General features: G+C 64.4%; 13 protein-coding genes across 13 annotated transcripts; 8 read left to right on the plus strand and 5 right to left on the minus strand.

Moving 5' to 3' along the window:
- Positions 1 to 166: 166 nt before the first annotated feature.
- Positions 167 to 475, minus strand: MICPUN_55868 (predicted protein; the record flags this gene model as incomplete). Its single annotated transcript, XM_002500163.1, has 1 exon — positions 167 to 475. The coding sequence occupies one exon, from the start codon at positions 473 to 475 to the stop codon at positions 167 to 169; it is 309 nt and encodes a 102-aa protein (XP_002500209.1).
- A 239-nt stretch (positions 476 to 714) lies between these two features.
- Positions 715 to 1,083, plus strand: MICPUN_55867 (predicted protein; the record flags this gene model as incomplete). Its single annotated transcript, XM_002499676.1, has 1 exon — positions 715 to 1,083. The coding sequence occupies one exon, from the start codon at positions 715 to 717 to the stop codon at positions 1,081 to 1,083; it is 369 nt and encodes a 122-aa protein (XP_002499722.1).
- A 62-nt stretch (positions 1,084 to 1,145) lies between these two features.
- MICPUN_55866 (predicted protein) lies at positions 1,146 to 2,006 on the minus strand (the record flags this gene model as incomplete). The annotated part of the gene is made up of 1 exon (XM_002500164.1): positions 1,146 to 2,006. The coding sequence occupies one exon, from the start codon at positions 2,004 to 2,006 to the stop codon at positions 1,146 to 1,148; it is 861 nt and encodes a 286-aa protein (XP_002500210.1).
- Positions 2,007 to 2,149: 143 nt separating this feature from the next.
- Positions 2,150 to 3,805, plus strand: MICPUN_55865 (hypothetical protein; the record flags this gene model as incomplete). The annotated part of the gene is made up of 1 exon (XM_002499677.1): positions 2,150 to 3,805. One exon carries the CDS (start codon positions 2,150 to 2,152, stop codon positions 3,803 to 3,805), a length of 1,656 nt encoding a protein of 551 aa, XP_002499723.1.
- Positions 3,806 to 4,077: 272 nt separating this feature from the next.
- On the plus strand, positions 4,078 to 4,371 carry MICPUN_73508 (predicted protein; the record flags this gene model as incomplete). Its single annotated transcript, XM_002499678.1, has 1 exon — positions 4,078 to 4,371. A coding segment is annotated over one exon (294 nt), but the record flags the coding sequence as incomplete, so codon positions are not given.
- Positions 4,372 to 4,695: 324 nt separating this feature from the next.
- On the plus strand, positions 4,696 to 5,938 carry MICPUN_107687 (predicted protein). The gene has a single exon (XM_002499679.1). It carries the CDS (start codon positions 4,927 to 4,929, stop codon positions 5,902 to 5,904), a length of 978 nt encoding a protein of 325 aa, XP_002499725.1. The 5' UTR covers positions 4,696 to 4,926; the 3' UTR covers positions 5,905 to 5,938.
- Positions 5,939 to 6,018: 80 nt separating this feature from the next.
- Positions 6,019 to 9,264, plus strand: MICPUN_55863 (predicted protein; the record flags this gene model as incomplete). Its single annotated transcript, XM_002499680.1, has 1 exon — positions 6,019 to 9,264. The coding sequence occupies one exon, from the start codon at positions 6,019 to 6,021 to the stop codon at positions 9,262 to 9,264; it is 3,246 nt and encodes a 1,081-aa protein (XP_002499726.1).
- A 191-nt stretch (positions 9,265 to 9,455) lies between these two features.
- MICPUN_93387 (predicted protein) lies at positions 9,456 to 10,872 on the minus strand (the record flags this gene model as incomplete). Its single annotated transcript, XM_002500165.1, has 2 exons — positions 10,817 to 10,872; positions 9,456 to 10,625 (listed from the first exon to the last, which is right to left on the minus strand). Exon 2 carries the CDS (start codon positions 10,623 to 10,625, stop codon positions 9,456 to 9,458), a length of 1,170 nt encoding a protein of 389 aa, XP_002500211.1. The 5' UTR covers positions 10,817 to 10,872.
- A 687-nt stretch (positions 10,873 to 11,559) lies between these two features.
- Positions 11,560 to 12,154, minus strand: MICPUN_98777 (predicted protein; the record flags this gene model as incomplete). Its single annotated transcript, XM_002500166.1, has 2 exons — positions 11,560 to 11,769; positions 11,909 to 12,154. The coding sequence occupies 2 exons, from the start codon at positions 12,152 to 12,154 to the stop codon at positions 11,560 to 11,562; spliced, it is 456 nt and encodes a 151-aa protein (XP_002500212.1).
- Positions 12,155 to 12,607: 453 nt separating this feature from the next.
- MICPUN_106749 (predicted protein) lies at positions 12,608 to 15,348 on the plus strand (the record flags this gene model as incomplete). Its single annotated transcript, XM_002499681.1, has 4 exons — positions 12,608 to 12,676; positions 12,845 to 12,888; positions 13,031 to 13,100; positions 13,261 to 15,348. The coding sequence occupies 4 exons, from the start codon at positions 12,608 to 12,610 to the stop codon at positions 15,178 to 15,180; spliced, it is 2,103 nt and encodes a 700-aa protein (XP_002499727.1). The 3' UTR covers positions 15,181 to 15,348.
- Positions 15,349 to 15,485: 137 nt separating this feature from the next.
- On the plus strand, positions 15,486 to 17,204 carry MICPUN_55859 (predicted protein; the record flags this gene model as incomplete). The annotated part of the gene is made up of 1 exon (XM_002499682.1): positions 15,486 to 17,204. One exon carries the CDS (start codon positions 15,486 to 15,488, stop codon positions 17,202 to 17,204), a length of 1,719 nt encoding a protein of 572 aa, XP_002499728.1.
- A 122-nt stretch (positions 17,205 to 17,326) lies between these two features.
- On the plus strand, positions 17,327 to 17,773 carry MICPUN_55858 (predicted protein; the record flags this gene model as incomplete). The annotated part of the gene is made up of 1 exon (XM_002499683.1): positions 17,327 to 17,773. The coding sequence occupies one exon, from the start codon at positions 17,327 to 17,329 to the stop codon at positions 17,771 to 17,773; it is 447 nt and encodes a 148-aa protein (XP_002499729.1).
- A 70-nt stretch (positions 17,774 to 17,843) lies between these two features.
- Positions 17,844 to 19,585, minus strand: MICPUN_98774 (predicted protein; the record flags this gene model as incomplete). The annotated part of the gene is made up of 2 exons (XM_002500167.1): positions 17,844 to 19,260; positions 19,431 to 19,585. 2 exons carry the CDS (start codon positions 19,583 to 19,585, stop codon positions 17,844 to 17,846), a joined length of 1,572 nt encoding a protein of 523 aa, XP_002500213.1.
- Between the last annotated feature and the right edge of the window lie 119 nt (positions 19,586 to 19,704).

Genomic DNA, 19,704 nt, shown 5'->3' on the forward strand with positions numbered 1-19,704 from the left:
GCGACGCTGTCACACGATCTCTAGCGTCGGCGCGCGTCGCTAGAAGGTGTGACGAATTCGCCCGGGGGCACGAACTTTTTTTCCCCAAACGCCCCCGCGACGATCACCAACGAAATAAAGAGTAGCGCTCAGACTGTCCGACCATACAAAAACGGACGCGAATATTCTATAACCCAGCCGCGGGTCTGGGTATAACACCTCTGAAAATTCTCGAAGGTCCAAAAAGGGTGTTGAGGTGTTGATGGTATCGCCCATGTTGAACAATCGTACCCCCGTAACTCAAGAATAACTCAAGATTTTTCCTCGATTCGATTTTTATCTTCCCCGATTCGACGTGGCCGGGGACTATTCTGTACTGGGCGCTGTACAAATCCGCCGGGAGGTGGTTATAAATATCCAGCCTCCGAATCTTGCGGGATTTTTTTCCCTTTTTGCCACACTGGAGCCGTGACACGCCCGCGTGTGGCAACGCCATTGGGTTGTCGAACCGATGTGGAAAACCCTGGGGGTGACGAGGTTTGACGGGGAGATCCTCGAATTGCGAACCCAAGAACAAGAACCGGCGAAAAAGCCCGCGGGAAGAGGTTGACGTGACACGCGGGTGTTTTGGTGATTGCGGTCGTTTGCACGTGTCCGCTCGTTCCGCGCGAGCTCGGCCAACTGTCACGCGCGAGCGAGCGGCTGGGCCAACCAGACGGACGATCGAACTTCGCGATGGCTGCGACGACGACGACCCTCTCGCTCGCATCGCGCTGCGCGACCGCTCATCGGAGGCTCCGGGCCACCACCTCCGCCTCCGCGAGGGTCCCCCGGCGCCCTCGCGCCCTCGCCGTCGTGGCGGCCGCGGGCAAGAAGGGCGAGGCCAAGACCGGGATGAACCTCATCAAGCCAAAGCCGATGTACGCCAAGGGCGAGGAGCCGTGGTGGATCGACCCGGAGACCGGGAAAGCGCCGGGGTACCTCCAGATCACGGTGTTCATGGCGTCGCAGCTGTTCGTGGGGATGGTGATGCAGCCCTTCGCGCTGTGGTACGGGCAGCTCTTCGAGCCTTACGTCCAGAACTGCACCGGGATTGGGTGCTGATTTGATTCGATACTCCTAGTAGCCAAACGCGTGTATCGACGCCGACTAGCCCGCCGCCGCGCTCAGTCATCGTCCTCGCTGTCCGACTGCTGCATCCGCTTGAACGCCTGGGCGAGCCTGGCGACCGCCGCGGGGTCGGCACCGTCCGGCAGCCTCTCCGCGCCCGCCGCGCTCAACTCCCGCCTCCGTCGCGCCTCTGCTCGCCTCGCCTTACCCCGAGCCCTCAACGATGCCATCGCGTCCGCCCTGTACGCCTCGCTCGCCGTCTGCGTCGACGACGACCGCAAACCCGCCGCCTCCTCCAACACACGCGCCGCCTCGGCGCGCTCGCGCTCCCAGAGTTGAAGCCAAACCGCGTTGGTGTGGCGGCGCGCGACGAAGCCGCGCCACCGCGATTGGATGGTCACCGCCGCCTGCTCCCTTATTCGTTTGGACTCGCGCGCCTCGCGCTCCGCGGCGGCGGCGCGCTCAATCGCCGCCTTCTTCCCGGCTATGAACGCGCGCGCGAGGTACCCGCGCGCGTGCCTCTGTATGCGAACCGCGGCGACCGTTTCCCGCGCCTCGCGTTTCTTCGCCTCCCATCTCGCAACCTCCCTCGCCCCGAGCTCCTCACGCGTCGGCGCGCCGGACGATGTTCCCGCTCGCGCCCGCCCGGTTTTCCCTGCGGCGGTCCTCTCCGCGGCGGCCCTGGTGGCCTCTCGGAACCTGCGCTCGCGCTCGTACTCCGACCGCGCGGCGAGCGCGAAGAGGTCTCCCACCACGCCCACGAGCTCCACTCGCGTAAGCGAACGCAGGCGTTCCTCGGTGACGTTCTGGAGCAGCTCGATCTTCGCGCGGCACTCCTCGAGCTGGCGCTCCGTCTCCGGATTGAGCGCGATGGGCGGCGGTTCGCGCGGGCGACGCGCCGCGACGCCAACGGGCATGCCACAGTCGCCGAGCGCGACCAATGATGAATCGTGCGTTTCGCGAGTTTTGGTCCCCCCGAGAGTGCACAGGAAGGTCGTCTCGTCTTCAAACGTCGTCCGTCTCATCAGGGTTGGCCCCACGGCGGGTCGCGCGTCTCCGCATGTCGACTCACGAGCGCGACGCGAACCCTCGGGACGAGCTGCCCCCACGCGCGAAGCGCACCCGCGTCGGCGGGGACGATGCCCCCGCGTCATCGACCGCGCCGTGCGTCTCGGTGCTCATGCCCTGCAGGAACGCGATGCCTTGGCTCCCCGACTGCGTCGGCAGCGTCCTGGCGCAGGTCGGTCTGGAAGAGCACGGAGGTTTGGAGCTCATCGCGGTGGACGATTCGTCCACGGATGGATCCAGGGAGTGGCTCGACGCCCTCGCCGCGGCGCTGGCCGCGCGGGGCGACGACGCAGTCGGGGAGCCCGCGGACACGAGCGCCACCGCCACCGCCACCGCCACCGCCGCCCCTCCGCCCGGATCCTCCGCCGACGGCGACGGCGCTGACGAACCCTTCCCCGCCTCGATGCTCGGGTGGGAATCCAACACGCACACGCCGCTCACCGTCGAACAGGTGGCCGCGTCAACGGCGCGCGGTAACGTACTCGTGGTCCTGAGCGTCGAGGCGCACGGACCCAGCGGGCAAGGTAAGGCGTTGAACGCCGCGTACCGAGCGGCAAAGGCGGATCTCGTCGGGGAGATGGAATCGGACGACCTTCGCCCGCCAAACGCGTTCGCGACGCTGCGAACGGCACTGATGAATAACAAGGAGTGGGACTGCGCCACGAGCCGCGTGCGGCTGTGCGGATGGCAGCGGCCGGGGATGGAGCGTTGGATCGATTGGCAAAACGAGCAAGTCACCGGGGAAGCCATGCGAAGGGCTCGGTTCATCGAGATACCCGCGCTTCGCGCGTCGGGCTTGTACCGGCGCGAGGCCCTGGAGCGCGTGGCGATGCGCGACGGCAGGGAGGACGACGTCTCCGACGTACTAGTGCCGGAAGATGAACCGACGTCTCCATCCATGCCGGGAGATGAACCGTCTCGGCCGTATCGCGATCTCTGGGTCGTCGACGGCGTCGTCGCCGACTGCGCGCACGACGCCGACCCGACGTACGAAGCGATTGGGAGAAAAGGCCGACGTCCCAGCGGGTGGTGGCCCGTGGACGCCGACTTTTGGCAGCGATGGTTCGCCTGCGGCCTCGTCGCGGGCAAGGTTCGCGAGCCCCTGTATTACTGGCGGCAGTACCCGTCGCAGAGCACGCGGACGCACGATCGGTGCTCGCTTGGACAGCTGAGACGGTGCAAGGCGCACTTTTTGCTGGCGCGGGGCGGTGCAGCGCGCGGCCGGTGCGTGCAGGTGTGGGGCACGGGCGATACCCTCGCGGCATGGGTGGACGACCTCCGGGGCGTGTTGACGGGGTGGGATAAGAGCGGCTTCCTCGCGCGGTCGCCCCCGGCGGCGGCGGCGAATGAGAGCGGCGCGGCCAAGCTTCGCGACGAGCTCCTATCTAAAGCGGCGCAGGCGACGGTTCGGGCGGTCGAGTACCGTCCGGGCGCTCCCGTGGGAAAGAAGAGGCTGGCGTCGGAGGACGACGCGTCGGCGCGGGCGGTGGCCGAGGCTGGGGTGAAGCTGGACGTGGACGCGGCGGGCCTTCCGCTCCCCCCGATTCGACTCTTTGCGTTTGGCATGGAGAAGGCTCGGCGAAAGGTTGCGAGGACGTTCCCGCGGTTCGACGTCCGGGAGGGGGACGATCACTGGTTCGTGGGGTGACGGGGTTGGGGGTTGGACGGCGGCGGCGTCGCGGCGGCGCGGTCTCGACGTCCGCCGGGGTTGACGATGAGAGCGGAATAGCCGGCAGACGGAGTTTTCCCTGCGTCTTGTTAGACTGTGTAAAGCAGTCAAAAAGGGGAAACACACGCGAGCGGCGCATGGGTGGGTGCGTGTCGTCGCTCTGCGTCTCGGAGGAGGCGGAGATTAGCAGGGCGAAGGATGCGTTGGGTCTCACCGCGTTGGACAACATCGATGCGCTGACCCAGGGCAGCCTTCGCAGGGCGTACCGCCTCTTCCGAGACGCGGATGCCGATAGGAACGGCAAGGTTGACGCGCATGAATTTGCGCGTATGTTCCGCCTCCCCGAGGACGTCTACCTGGAAAGGCTGGTGGATATCCTGGACTGCGACGGCAACCGGACGATAGACTTTCGCGAGTTCATAGTCGGGCTCGCGTCCTTCGTCCTCTCCGGGAGCTTCGGGCGCGTGCGCTTCGCGTTCAGGCTCTTCGACCTGGACAACGACGGGTGGTTCTCGAGAGACGAGCTCATGACCGCCATCCGTCTCTCCGAGTCCAGGTGGGAGGCGCTCGGCGGCGAGGCCAAGAGGCGCAAGGCACTGGGCAGGAACTACTGGGGCGACACCGCGCAGGAGGACATATACAAGCCGTACAGGGAGCTCATGAGGGACCTCGAAAGGCGGTGCCCGTCGCGCATGGACTACGACGAGTTCGTCTACGTCGTCTCCAGGCACCCGCGGGTCTTCGCGCCGGTGAACCACGTGTGGAACGTCCTGCGGGAATACGCGGACCCGGCGGTGCGGGTCGTCAGGGAGCTGCGGCGCGCGGGTAACCGCGAGTTCTTCCACGGGACGGTGCTGGAGAGCGACAGGGCGGACCAGATATTCGCCACCAGAAAGAGACCACTCGCCGACGCCACGCGGAGGAGAGAGTCCCCGGCGTCGTCCTCGCGGTGCCGACCGACCGACACGCGCGGGCGCGACGACGCAAACACCGACTACGACCGCATACGCCACTGGCTGAGCCAGTCGTCGCACCCGCGCCGCGGCTCGTTTGGTCTTCAAAGCGTCGGGGGAGGTTCGTTTGGCGCGAGTTTCCGGAGAATGCGGCGCGGGGAGGACGGCGTCGAGCCCCCGGGGAGCGTCGCGCGAACCGCCAGCGAGAACCTCGCGGAGGAGCTGCTGGACCAGGACGCCAGGGACCTCGGCATCGACACCGGCAACAGGGCGAGGTTACGCGCGGAACGACGCGTCGCGAGGTCCGCCAAACATCCGCGAGGTTTCGACGACTTGGGTTTCGACGGCGACGACTCCGCCGCCGGGTCCACCGACGACGAAGCCGACGCCGCCGCCTCGTCCATCACCATGAACGAGATCTGGACCGCGCTGAGGCTCGCGCCGTCCAACAGTGTGCGTGTGCGGTTACCCGACGGCTCCGTCCGTCCCACGCTTCGACCGAGGCGGACTCCGTACGACGACGACGACGCCTTCACCCCGGCGGAGAGCGAGGCGAGCTCGGGGACAAAGACTCGGCGCCGCGCCCTGGCGGGGGCGGAGGCTGCCGCCGCCATCCCGATACCGAGCGATTACTACGACAAGCTGGACGTCGCCGCCGTCGCGAAGCGCGCGATGGCCGCGGACCGAGGCAGGCGGAACCTGAGCCGGTTCAAGGACCGGCTGGAGGGGCGAAGGCGGTCGAGGGGGGGAGGAGTCGGATCGTTTTTGGCAGAGGACGACGCGGCGGCGGCGGAGGCGGCGGCGGCGGAGCCCCCCGGGTGGCTTCGCGACGGGGGTACCGCGGTCGACGCCCTTAGCCGGCCAAAGGGCGGCGCGCTCAGTCGTGAGGAGGAGTTGATGATGTCCGCGAGTAAGAGGGCGAGCAAGCTCTCGAGCAAGGATCGGACGAGGGAGGGGTCGTCGGCGGCGGCGAAGTGGAAGGACTCGGCCTCGGAGGTGTTCCGGCAGAGGGTTCGGGCTCACGTCGAAGCTAAGCCCGAGGAGGCCGGGCGGCTTGGGCTCAGGGTGAACAGGCCGAAACTGAGGCGAAGGGATAAGGAAGATAGCGGGAGGTTCAAGGTATAGCGTAGTATGCATCGATGACAGCGGATAGTAGACTAGCAGAGTTGACTGTTGTGCTCGCTAACAACGGGTTTGACGGGTTTTCAAAGAAACTGAGCGCCAGTCGGGGCCAGCGCCATGCGTCGGAGGGGAGGCCTGGCTCTGGCCGTCCTCCTGGCGCTCGCGCTCGCGCTCGGCGTCGGCGGCGATGAGGTCGATGCCGGCATCACGAGCGGGACACGGAACGGCGACGCCCGCCGCGGCCAGGCGGGCACCGACGCGCCCACGGGAGGAGCCGACGTGAACGACGGGGCGACGCACCATCTCTGGCGCGGCGTCCCCGAGGACCATTACGTCCCGGACTTCCACCCGGACCCGCTCCCGGACGACCACCCTCTGATCGTCAGCCACAGACGATGGTGGCGCGACGCCATCGAGCACGCGTTCAGCAGGCACCACCACACGTCCCCGGCCGAGTGGACCCGATCGCACCCGGAGGGACGCAGGCGCATCCTCCAGTCCGGGCTCTGGCCGGCGGACTGGCCCACGCGACCGTCCACGAACTACTCCGGCTACAACTTCCCGGGCGGCGAAGGACCCGACGACAGGCCGTACGTGCTGCCGATGCGGTACCAACCTCCGCCGTCGCCCCCGCCCCCTCCGCCGAGTCCACCCCCGCTCCCGCCGCATCCCCCGCCCTCGGCGCCGTTCCCGCCGTCGCCGCCGCCGTCGCCGCCGCCCGCGCCGCCGCCGATCTACCCGGTCTCCCGGTCCAGGGCGTGGAGGCCGTATCCAAACTCCACCCTCGTGGACGTGTTCATGGGCTACGCGGGCGTCGGACCCATATTCTTCGCGGTGGACAGGTACTACTACTCGACGATTCGATCCGACGTCGAGGGACCGGAGTCGTTCGAGAGCCGGTTTGACGCGAATAACCCGCGGCCGCCCACGCTGAAGGGACCGGGAAACACGAAGCACCAGCAGCTTCACGTTCCCGTGAACGCGACGGAGGTGTACGTGAGGATATGCGACGACGCGGGGTATCCGCTCTCCGCGATTCAGAACGTGTCGATTGAACCCGGCTCGCACCTGGCGTCGGCGTTTGGCCGCGGCAACTCGAAGGAGGTGACGGTGAAGACCCTGTGGGAGCTCATCAGCGCGATGAGGGACGACACGGTGAGCAAGATCAAGGTCATCGCCCACATAGGCTTGGGCGGGAGGCCGTTGCCGACCATCTCGGGGGACAGGGACCTGACCATCGTGGGCGAGTGCGCCAACCCCGCCGGCCCGGTTGGCGTCCCCTTCAACGTCACCGCGCTGAACAACACGGGGTTCACGCCCGGTTACAACGTCACGGACGGGTTCAGCCACCTGCCCGAGATCCCGCCTTACAACTGGTCCTTATTCGCGCGTTGGAACGACACGGCGTCCGACCGGACGACGACGACAGACGCCGGGCGGAGGCTGCTGCAGGAGATGGACCGGTTCGGGCTCAACGCGCGGCCCCGCGGGTCTCGGGCGCGAAGGCGGTTGCAATTCAGCCACGACCCCGCGCCTGCCGGGAGGGATTACGCGGGCATCAGGGAAACGGACACGTCCGACGTGTTGGACCGGGAGCTGTACACCGGTACGTTCGGAGACGTGTACGCCGGGTCCTTCGGGGACGTGGGCACCGACGAGGGTGTCGCGTTTCTCCTAGCCGCCATCGAGGTCATGTCGCAGCTCGGCGAGGATTCCAACCTGACGTTGTCCGAGCTCGGAGCTGGCATCGCGCAGATCGAGCCAGTCAACGAGACGCGGTACCCGTGGGAGCAGGAGGTTTGGAGCACGTGGACCGAGGATGCGTTTTTCGTCCGCGGCACCGCGTTTGACTCCCCCACGCCGCTGGAGTACTACGAAGCGGGCACGACGCACGCCATCGGCGGACCCGTCATCGTCGCGGGGGGACCGGAGCTGAACCTCACCTGGAACAGGTACTACGTCCCGAACGTCACCGCGGGTAACCTGACGCACGTGTGCAGGAACGAGACGTGGGTCAACGAGACGACGATATGCTTCAACTTCACCCGGGATGATTATTTCAAAGCGTGCGGCGACGGGTACGCGTGGAACGCCTCCGGCCCAGTGCCGGGGTACGTGACCCGGTACTACGAACCGAACGTCATCATTCACCCGCACTGGGGCAGCGCGGAGATCTTGAGCCTGAACCTGAGTTCCACGACGAACACGTCGGACGAGAAGGGGCGATGGACGGTTCGGACATACAACAACAAGGACGACGGCTCGGGGATTCGCGTATTTTGCCACAACGAGACTTTGCGGGACGGGGTCATCGTGAACGGGACGCTGGTGAACAACACGTGGAACGGGACAATATTCAACGGCACGTACAACGGCACCGAGTTGCAGTACAAGTTTAACAGGACCCTCGCTGAGCCGTGGCAGATGGTGTGCTTCAACCTGACCCGAACGTACATCAACGAAACGTGCGTGGCCACCGGGGGGATATACAACGTCACCACAAACACCACGTTCTTCCGTATGATCGAGACCTTCTACGTCCCGCTCGAGAATCGATGCGTCATCGACGGCCTGGAGCACAGCGCGATGTTCTCCGTCGGCGACGAGACTTCGCCCGATTGCGCCGCGTTTGCGCCCAGACCGGTGCGCTTCAAGCCCGGATTTGGCGGCGCCAAACCCGTTCCGGTCGACGTGAGCGAATCGAACCGAAAAGTCCACGTGCCGCCGCATCTCGCGCACCGCTACGATTACGACGGCTGGTCCGGACCCAACGCCACGACCGAGGGCGTCGCGCGAGTGCCCCCGAGGCGGCGCAAGTTGGGCGGTCTCCACGGCAGCTTAGACCCGAGGGAATCCGGCGTCGACGTATTCGCCGGCGTCCCCGACACCGTCGTCGGGGAGTGGTCCCCGTGGGGAAACGAGCAGGTGACCAAACGCCCGAGCACGAACGCGGCGTCGCGCAGGTGCGGGCGGCTGGAGCTGAACAATCTCGTGCTTCGAAGGGGTTGGTCGGCGTCAACGGCGGGTGCCGTCGCGGCGGTTAAGGGGGGCGAGCTCGCGGTGCGAAGGTCGGTGGTGGAATTTTCCCGAACGGGGCCGGGCGCGGGTCGCGGGGGCGCGATCGTGAACTACCGGGGCGACGTGAGGATATCGCGGAGCACGTTCCGGGGTAACGTCGCCGCGAAAGGGGTGGACGGGAGCGCGACGGGCGGGACTGACGGCGGCGTCGTCGGCACTGGCGACCACCTGTACCACCACGGCGGGACAAACAACGACCCCGGGTCGCTGTGGATCGACTATGACACGACGTTCGACGGTAAGGTGCACGCGGTGAACCAGGCGAGCTCGGACCAATCGATCTGAAGTTTATTAGTCTAGTCATCGGTTCAGTAGATTGAAGTAAAGTAGGTTAGCTATCATCATCAAAACACTCTCAAACCTCGCAACGATGCATCGCGTCGTGCCATAATAGCGTTGGCGTTTTGGACGCTTTGTGGTATGTACATGTGCTCATAATAGACTATGGTGTTACAGCGCCGAATCTCGTTCGGCTTTCACGCCGGGGTGGGCATGCCCTCCTGGATTCCGCACACCATGTTCTTCGGGAGCGCCTCGTCGATCTTCTTGGGGTACGGCAGGTTGAGGTTGGCCATGATCTCGACAAACTCATCCTTGGTTTTCCCAGAGCCGAGCCTGGGGTTGAGCGCCTTCTCCTCACCGACGGTGCTGCACCTGTGGCCCTTGTAGTCGTGCGCCGGGTAGATGATGGTGTCGTTCGGGAGGGAGAAGATCTGCGTGTGAACGCTCTCGTAGAGCCTGTCCGCGCTGCCCTGCTGGAAGTCCGTGCGGCCGCAACCCCTGATGAGAACGGCGTCGCCGGTGAACACCATGTCGTCGCACACGTACGAGAGGCACCCGTCGGTGTGGCCTGGGGTGGCCCTCACCTCCAGGAACATGGATCCGAACTCGATCCTGTCGCCGTGCCCGATCTTGATGTCCGCCTGCGCGCCCGACGCGGCGGCTATGATCGACCTGACCTCGGGTCGAGCAGCCTTGATGGCGCCGGAGCCGGTGACGTGATCGGCGTGGCAGTGGGTGTTGACGGCGTACTTGAGCTTGACGCCGAGCTCGTCGATGAGCTTGAGGTCGCGGTCGACCATCTCGAGCACCGGGTCGATGAGCACGGCCTCGCCGCCGGGGCCGTCGGCGATGAGGTAGGTGTAGGTGGAGGAGCCAGAGGTGTCGAAGAGCTGGCGGAAGATGACGGGCTTCCTGTTGGCGTGGGTGAGCGCGCGCTTGACCGCGGAGGCGAGCGGGGGCTTCTCGAGGAACTTGAGAGGCGGGGTCATCGAAGCCGCGAGGGCCATGGCGGAAGCCGCCGGGAGCTTGTCCGTCTTGGCCTTGTGGAGGATGTACGGGATGCTCGCTCGGGTGGCGGTGCTGCACTGGATCACGGCGGGTTTCGGGGCGGAGTCGACGTAGGCGACGAGCTTATCGACACACTCGTTGGTGAGGCTCGCGGGAGTCATGAGGGGGACCATCTCGAAGGGCACGGACGCGGCCTCGACGGCGGCCTTGGGGCACGCCTTGTTGCACTCCTCGTTGAGGTAGAGCCAGGATTTGGCGCCCGCGGCGAGGCAAGCCTTGACCTGGTCCTCGGTCATGTCGCCGGCCAAAACGACGCCGTCGGCGTCGTACGCGATGGTTCCGTCGGGGAAGGTCATCGTTCGTGCTGTGGAAATAGGCGATACGGGGGATCGGGGGTTCAGACGGGCGAGCACTTGCGAAACGCTTTTCGTGGAAAGCGAAAAACGTGTTTCTCGGGATCGGCACGACGTCGCCGAGAGGAGACTCGGTTTGGGATGTTCGGGCGCACTTGGGGCGTATCGCGCGGTACGCGGAGTCCCTCACGCACCTTGGTAAACTGAATCGGGTTTCGAAAGGTTCGAAAGGTCGGGCGGCGGTGGTGCGTCGCGCGCGTGTTGAAGTGAGGAATGGGCCGGAATCTTCCCACGTGACGGAGTGACAAACATCGGAGTGCCGAGTGACACACATGAACAACGTGTGTGTCAACTCTGGACCAAATGTGTCAAAACCCGCAGGGATTTTCTCAAAAATCCTTGCGGTCACCCAAACCTGAACGCAAATAGACAGGCATTCTTGAGTCAAAAGCCAATGGAAAATCATTGGCGAGTTCACATTTGTAGTTCTGCTTGTCACGCTTTCAGGTACCAAGCTGTCCTTGAGTTAATAAACCAACTTTTAGAGTACTACTCTGACAGAGTAGCGATTTAGTACCAACCTAATTATAATGTGCCATAAAAATAACTTATAAAGGGACATCCAATGATTTTTCATTGGCGATTACGTGTACCCGGTTCCATTCATTGGCGCGTTATGTGCTTCTCCCCTCAAAGGACGCGTGCAGCCGATGAAAGTCCCGATAAACCCACGCCTCTGTTAAAATCAGACGACCCTGGCGCATCCCCGGAAGCGTCATGCACGCGTCCCACCCTCGGGAATTGTTGTTCACCGCTGCCGGACAGAGCGCGAGTCGTCGGCGGGGATGAAAACATTTCAATCGGTTTGGCACACAGCCTCGCGCGGTTGCGGAAGGCGGGGATCGTCGCAAAATTCATCGCCCTGTTATTGATACAGCTAGGCGATCTTCCTAATCAACACGTACACGCGGTTGTCGATGTCGACCTCCTGGAGGTTCTTCGGGTCCGCCTTGATCCTCATGAGGAGGCCGCCGAAGGAGGCGATGACCGTCGTCTTCTGGATGCCCCCCGCGTTCTCGTCCTCCTTCTTGAACACCTTGCCGTACATGACGTAATCGTACGAGCTGGCTAAGGTCTCCTTACCCGTCTGCGTAGGTAAGAGTGGGGTGGATGGGCGATGCGGTCAGCGAAAGGTTCCCAGTCGACGACGCGGCTGGGGTATTTCGGTATGTATACCTAGCAGCGATCAAAAAGCGGGGCGGATGAATTTAATTAGCGAGGCGCACCTGATCGTAGGACGGGTCCTCCGGGGTGCCGTCCAGCGACAGCGTCGGGGAGAGCACCAGCGTGAAACGCGTCCCGACGTCGAGCTTGTAGATGTCGACGTTGATGTCGATCTCCAGGTCCGCCTCGAACTGACTCCTGCACCGAAACCTCGACACCTTGTCGAACTTCTTGCCGTCGGGATCCCTGTCGATGACCTCGAAGATGTCCTCGTAGGCTATCACGCTGCCGGACACCGCGGGCGCCATCTCCCTCCTCTGTGACTGAGACTCTGATTCGCGAGTGGGTCGAAGAAATTCCCGGACCTCCTTGCGAGCCCGCGCGCGCGCGACACACTGACCCTTCCCACAAATTTCGGCGCAGAAGTCGGCGGAGGCGCCAAGACTCGCCCGAAACAGGCCGGTTGCGACATTTGGTCGGACCAAGACCGCCGCTGACAGCCTGTTCGTCTCCCGCCTCACAGTGGTCCCGCCCGTGGAAGAACACTTTAGACGCTCGTGGAAGAAACTTTTTTGGCAATCACGAATGTCCGCTATTCGTATGCAAACTTAGTCACAGCACGCTCGCGAAAATGCCAAAACTCGGCACGTCATTTCGCGGCTGGTGGGCGTTATTGGGAAAAAGCGAAGTTTGCGAAGGTCACTTCGTCGAGCGCCGCAAGCCGGTCGCACACCTTCGAACGCACTCACCCACCAGACACCATGGCGGAAGAGACCGAGACCTTCGCCTTCCAGGCCGAGATTAACCAGCTCCTGTCGCTGATTATCAACGTGAGTGCCCCCATCTCTTACCGACGCGCGTTTTCCGGAACCGATGCCGACGGCGATTTGGGCGCGCGATCACCGCGAAAGAAGCCGTCTTCGTGCCATCTTCGGAAACGACCCACCCCGGCCCATCCGCTGACATCGCTCTCCCCGATCGCCCCGCGATGACCACAGACCTTCTACTCCAACAAGGAGATCTTCCTTCGCGAGCTCATCAGGTGAGCATCCGCCCGCGTCACCACGCCGCCGCTTCGCTTTTTTTCGGCGGGAATCGCGGCAACGGAGCGCCGGCGCCGAGACCCCGCGATCATCCGAACCAACCCGCTGACCGCCGCCCCCCTCCATCTCGCGACCTCGCAGCAACTCCTCCGATGCCCTCGACAAGATCCGTTTCGAGGGTCTCACCGACAAGTCCCGCCTCGAGGCCCAGGTACGCGCCCGCGCCCCACCCACCGCGCGCTTCCGACGCGCGTGTGCCCACGTCGATCTTCGGCGGTTTTCTTTCCTGTTCGACGGGACGTGCCAGATCTGAACATTCTGAACCGACGCTGACCCGCGCCATCCACCGTCCCTCCCCCCGACGTCCACAGCCCGAGCTGTTCATCCACATCGTGCCCGACAAGACCAACAACACCCTCACCATCATCGACTCCGGCATCGGCATGACCAAGGCTGACCTCGTGAACAACCTCGGCACCATCGCGCGCTCCGGCACCAAGGCTTTCATGGAGGCGCTCACCGCGGGCGCGGACATCTCCATGATTGGCCAGTTCGGCGTCGGTTTCTACTCCGCGTACCTCGTCGCCGAGAAGGTGATCGTTTACACCAAGCACAACGACGACGAGCAGTACAGGTGGGAGTCCCAGGCTGGCGGCTCCTTCACCGTGACCAAGGACAACTCCGAGCCCATGGGCCGCGGTACCAAGATGGTGCTCCACCTCAAGGACGACCAGCTCGAGTACCTCGAGGAGCGCCGCCTCAAGGATCTCGTCAAGAAGCACTCCGAGTTCATCTCCTACCCCATCTCCCTGTGGACCGAGAAGACCACCGAGAAGGAGGTTTCCGACGACGAGGCTGAGGAGGACGACGCCGCCGAGGAGGAGGGCAAGATCACCGAGATCAAGGACGAGGACGAGAAGAAGGAGAAGAAGAAGAAGACCGTCAAGGAGGTCTCGCACGAGTGGGCCCTGATGAACAAGCAGAAGCCCATCTGGATGCGCGCTCCCGAGGAGATCTCCAAGGATGAGTACTCCGCCTTCTACAAGTCCCTCACCAACGACTGGGAGGAGCAGCTCGCGGTGAAGCACTTCGCCGTGGAGGGTCAGCTCGAGTTCAAGTCCGTGCTCTTCGTCCCCAAGCGCGCCCCCTTCGACATGTTCGACGGCAAGAAGAAGGCCAACAACATCAAGCTCTACGTCCGCCGCGTCTTCATCATGGACAACTGCGAGGACATCATCCCCGAGTTCCTCTCCTTTGTCAAGGGCATCGTCGACTCTGAGGACCTTCCCCTCAACATCTCCCGCGAGATGCTCCAGCAGAACAAGATCCTCAAGGTCATCAAGAAGAACATCGTCAAGAAGTGCCTCGAGATGTTCAACGAGATCGCCGAGAACAAGGACGACTACACCAAGTTCTACGAGGCGTTCGGCAAGAACCTCAAGCTCGGCATCCACGAGGATGCGCAGAACCGCAGCAAGCTCGCCGAGCTCCTTCGCTACCACTCCACCAAGTCTGGCGAGGAGATGACCTCCCTCAAGGACTACGTCACCCGCATGAAGGAGAACCAGAAGGACATCTACTACATCACCGGCGAGTCCCGCAAGGCTGTGGAGAACTCCCCCTTCATCGAGAAGCTCAAGAAGCGCGGCCTCGAGGTTCTCTTCATGGTGGATCCCATCGACGAGTACGCCGTGCAGCAGCTCAAGGAGTACGACGGCAAGAAGCTGGTGTGCTGCACCAAGGAGGGTCTCCAGCTCGACGAGACCGAGGAGGAGAAGGCGAAGAAGGAGGAGGTCAAGGCCCAGTACGAGGCGCTCTGCAGGCTCATGAAGGACATCCTCGGCGACAAGGTCGAGAAGGTGCTCGTGTCCGACCGCGTCGTCGACTCCCCTTGCGTCCTCGTCACCGGCGAGTACGGCTGGTCCGCCAACATGGAGCGCATCATGAAGGCGCAGGCGCTCCGCGATAACTCCATGTCCGGCTACATGGCGTCCAAGAAGACCCTCGAGATCAACCCCGACAACGCCATCATGCAGGAGCTCCGCAAGCGCGCGGACGCGGACAAGTCCGACAAGACTGTCAAGGATCTCGTCCTCCTGCTCTTCGAGACCGCCCTCCTCACCTCCGGCTTCTCCCTCGAGGAGCCCAACACCTTCGGCGGCCGCATCCACCGCATGATCAAGCTCGGTCTCTCCATCGACGATGACATCGGCCTCGATGACGACGACCACGACCTTCCCCCTCTCGAGGAGGATGTCGATGAGGGCTCCCGCATGGAGGAGGTCGACTAATCCTCCAGTGGACGCAAGTGCCGACTTTTGGAGCCGTGAACAATAATACCACGCGGCCCGAAGCTGGCTGCATAGCTGCCGCAATACTAGACGCAGAAGCCCACGCGATCATCCGCAAGGGCGATTAGCAACGAAGCATCCTTGAAATGAAACTCATTCTTTTGCATCAACACCCGTTCCGTCCCTGTTGTTCCCACCACCTGCACGGACTGACGGAGATCTGTCCTGTTCGGACCTGTCACGTCACGCCCGGTGATATTTTTGGTCGTTCCCGGGAGTTTTTGAACAGTCCGACAGGCGCGAAGATGGCGACCGCGAGGGCGAAGTTCGCCGATTTCGAGGCTGCTTCGCGCCCGGCGTTCGAGGAAGACCCCGTCGATGAGAACGGCTTCCCCATCATGACCCACAAGGTGGTCCACCGAATAGTCTACCGGGAGTTTGGCGGGTATATCGAACCATCCATCAACGACGTCGTGCACCTCGAGAACCGACGGTGGCGAGAGATTCGAGACCTGAACAAGTACACTGGGGTCACCGTGCTTCACCTGGAGAATAATCAGATCGGCCCCGCCATTGGCAACGGGTTGGCGCACATGTCGAAGCTCAAGGCTCTGTACCTGCAGTGTAATATGGTCAAGCAGGTCGACTCGCTCGCGGCGAATCAGAAACTCACCCTGCTGAACGTGGCGACCAACCAGATATCGGGGTTCGCGGAGGGCGGCTTACCCCACAGCCTGAACACCCTGCTCGTGTCCGCCAACAACATCTCCACCGCCGCCGCGCTCGCCCCCCTCGCCTCGCTCCCAAACCTCGAGGTCTTGGACCTCTCGAGAAACAATCTCGAGGGCGGCGACGAGGCTTTCGAGTTGTTCGCGCGCATGCCCGCGTTGCGCGTCCTCTACTTACAGCACAACCCCATGCAGAAGACGGAGTACTATCGCCGCAGGCTGGTCTCGGGGTGTCGCCGTCTCACCTACCTGGACGACACCCCCGTGGAGACGGCGGAGCGGGTGGGAGCCGAGGCGTGGGCGGCGAGCGGAGGTTCCTTCGACGCCGAGCGAACGGCGAGGCGCAAGCTCGTCGAGGACAGGCGCGCGGCGGCGAAGGCGGCGACGCGGCGGATGGCGGCCGAACGCGCCGCGCGCCGCGCCGCCGCGAACCTCGGCTCGGACGACAGCGGCAGGCGGGTGCTCAGCGAGGAGGCGATGGCGGCGGTGCCGGGGACTGTCACCTTGGACGACGGGTGGGCAAAGGCTCTGGGCGGGGACGAGTGCCCGGTGTGCCAGGCGCGTCTGAAAGCCGGCGAGCGGGCGATCGCGCTGCAGCAGTGCGGGCACGCGTTCCACCTCGCGTGTCTACGCCCGTGGCTCACGAGAGCGAGCGCGACGTGCCCGCTTTGCAGAGCCGAGGTGGCGACCCCTTCGGCGGCGGCAATCGCCGCAGCGGCGACGGACAAGAGGGAGGGACGAAACGCGGGGACGAAGGACGAGGCCAACCCCGGCCCAAACGTTGGGACGAAGGACGAGGAGGACACCAAGGACAACGGGGACATCGTCGATGAGTCACACACGCGGTGGATCAATTACTGCCCGCGGTCGAACTACGTCTTCAGCAACACGACCAACCAGAGCTCGGTGATGCGGGGCGAAGCGCCGGAGCTTTCGGCGGCGGCGCGCGGGTCCTCGCAAAGAGACGGCGTCGACGACGAGGCTCAGGATGAGGTGCGGCGCGCGATACAGACGCAGCTCAGGAAGCGGTTCTCGCAGTCGCACATATCGTCCGAGCGGAAAAAGTCCGAGGCTGATCAGTCGCACTCGCTCGACGCCTTCGCCAGGCTCAGGGCGGAGAGGGCCGAGGCGAGGTTGAGGGAGAGAGAAGTCGAGCGGTCCGGCACGGACGCGGGTGAGGAGGGCGCCGCGGGGGACGGCGTCGAGGCGGATTCGATGAGCGTGGAGGAGCGCATCGCCCTGGCGCAGAAATTAGCAGCCGGGGACGGTGACGGCGACTCGAAGCCGTCGACGTAGAGAGATATTTTCGCGACCGAGACTGGCCAGGCTGGCCAGGTGGCAACCAAATCGCAACGCGCGCTCGTCACCGCTCATTTGTGCGTATCCGATCGGGCTTTCGTCACACCTCATCGCGCGAGATGAGTGCCTCTCTCTCGGCACGCGCCGTTCCCGTCACGCTCCGAGCGCCCGTAGGAGCGCGACGCTCCGTCAGGCGCGGGTCCGTTGTCCGCGCCGCCGCCGACGAGGATAAGCCCCCAGCCGGTTGCACCAGGTACAGCATAAACATAAAAAGACCGCTGGGCTTGGTGCTGGAGGAGAAGAAGGAGGGGGGTATCTTCGTCGGAGAGATCGTGGAGGGAGGAAACGCGGACAAGAGCGGGCTGGTGTCCGTCGGGGATGAGTTAATCGCCACGAGCGGGGTCGTGTTCAACTCCACGCAGGACTACGGCGGTGTGAGCGTCAAGAGCGGCGAAGAGACCGTGCGATTGGCCGTGCGGGGAGAAAAGTTCGACACCATCATGGCCGCCATCGCGTCCAACCCGTCGCAGAGGACGGTCACCCTCGAGTTTCAGAAGTGCATGTGAGGGGAAAACCAAACACCCGCTGTTATCGCTATCGTAGATTAACGCGCTACCTATCTCCTATCCCTGCGTCTCACTCACGCGCCGCCCCTCTGAGCGCCGGCGGCACGTACGCGTTGGGATCCCTCGGCTTGGGCTCGAAACCCGGCGGCGGCGGCACAGCCGGCGCTTGCTTCGTCCTGCGAAACGGGTTCGGCCTGACGCCTCCGTTACCCGCGCCGCTTGAACCGCCCCTGCTCTTGTCCCTGGGGTTCGCCTCGAGGGCTTCCACGCCCACGGGCCCGGGGGCGTCGGCGCGCCAATCGCGTTCAGACGCCGCCGACCGCTCGCCCCTCGCCGGCCCCCGCCTCGGCGCCGCCGCCTCCCTCGCCCTCGTCTCCTCGAGCTGACGCTGCATCTCCGCCATCTGACGCTGCATCGCGAGCATCTGCGCCTGCGCCTGCTCCAGAGCCGCGGCCTGCTGGGAGATCAGCGCGCCCTGCTGAGCCTGCATCATCCGCGCCATCTGGGCCTGCATCTGCGCCACGATAGCCGCCGAGTCCGCCGCCGCCGTTGCCGGTTGCTCCGCATAAAGGGGCGGATCGGTGTCGGCGGCGGCCGTCGCGGGTCGCTCCGCGTGTAGGGGCGGCGACTCGACGTGTTCCTCCCGTCGCGTCGGGACCGGTCGGACGAACCCGCCGAGGCCCGGCGGCGGCGGGACGCCCCGCGCGGGCCCCCGGGAATCGTGACGAGGGTCCGACCCGTTATAAAAATTGTCCGACCCGTTTGGATCCGGGACGGCGTCGGTTGTGGGCGGGCGATACGCCGACGCCGCGAACAGGTCGTCGAGGATCTCCTTCGATAGTCGCGCCTTATCCTCGGGTCCGCTCGGGAGGGGGTTCTGGGTGACGATCACCTCGGATGTGTCGGGCGGCGGCGGCGCGTCCTCCGCCGCGGCGGCGCCGCCGCCCTTCTTCTTCTTCTTTTTCTTCTTCCCGCCCTCCGCGGCGGCCTTCTTCCTCTCCTCCTTCTGCCGCCGCTTGAAGTCCAGGACCACCTCGGCCTCCTCCTCGGGCACCAGCGCGGGCGGCGGCGAGTTCGGCTTCAGCTTACCCGCCCGTTTCACCGTCGCGGTGATGGGAATCGGCGCCGAGTCAAACCCCGACGGCGAGGTGACCACGCAGCACCAGACGCCCTTCCCGGTGTCCTCGAACGTGTGATAGAACGGCCGGGAAACCTTAAAGTCGGAGACGTTGAACGCACCCGCCGAGGCCTCCCCGGGCTCGTCCCCGGACTCGTCCCCGTCCCCGTCCCCGTCACCGTCGGCTTCCATGAACTTGGTGAGGGCGCCGAACGCGTGCCCCGTCGCGTGCGATTCAGCCACCGATGAGGGATCTTTCACGACAGCCTTGGCGACCGTCTTGGCGACCGTCTTGGGTAGGGCGTTCTTGGATACCGTGGACCATTGCTCCTCTCGCTGCGGTTGGGGCGCGTTGTCCAGTTCCTCGAGCCTGGGGAGATGGAGAGGGGACGGAGGTACCGAGGTCAGTCTCGTTTGCGAGTCTACGTCACGATGGAACGAAGATTTTCTCACGGAACCGAGGTGGGCCGCGGGGGATGGCTCCATCCCCTGGGAAGCTCGGGGACCGATCTGACGATGCGGGGATCGTTGTGTACTCACAGTTGTACCCTCGCGGCGATAGCGGCGTCGTCCTGTGGCCTGGGTCCTCCACCGCCTCCCTTCTTTTTCTTCTTCTTGGCAGCGCCGCTCTGGGATTCCGGCTTTTTCGGCGCCGCCGCTCCGTTGCTGCGGTCGCCCGAATTGGGCATGTCCATGAGGGCAGCGAACATCGACATCGGTCTAGTTACCGAGTATCAATAGATAGACGGGTCGGCTGTCGTTGGGCGTGCTCCGGATCGGGCAGCGCGCGCTCTGTTATGGATTGGGAAGGGAA

This window comes from Micromonas commoda, chromosome 2 (genome assembly GCF_000090985.2).
Source record: "Micromonas commoda chromosome 2, complete sequence".
NCBI lineage: Eukaryota > Viridiplantae > Chlorophyta > Mamiellophyceae > Mamiellales > Mamiellaceae > Micromonas > Micromonas commoda.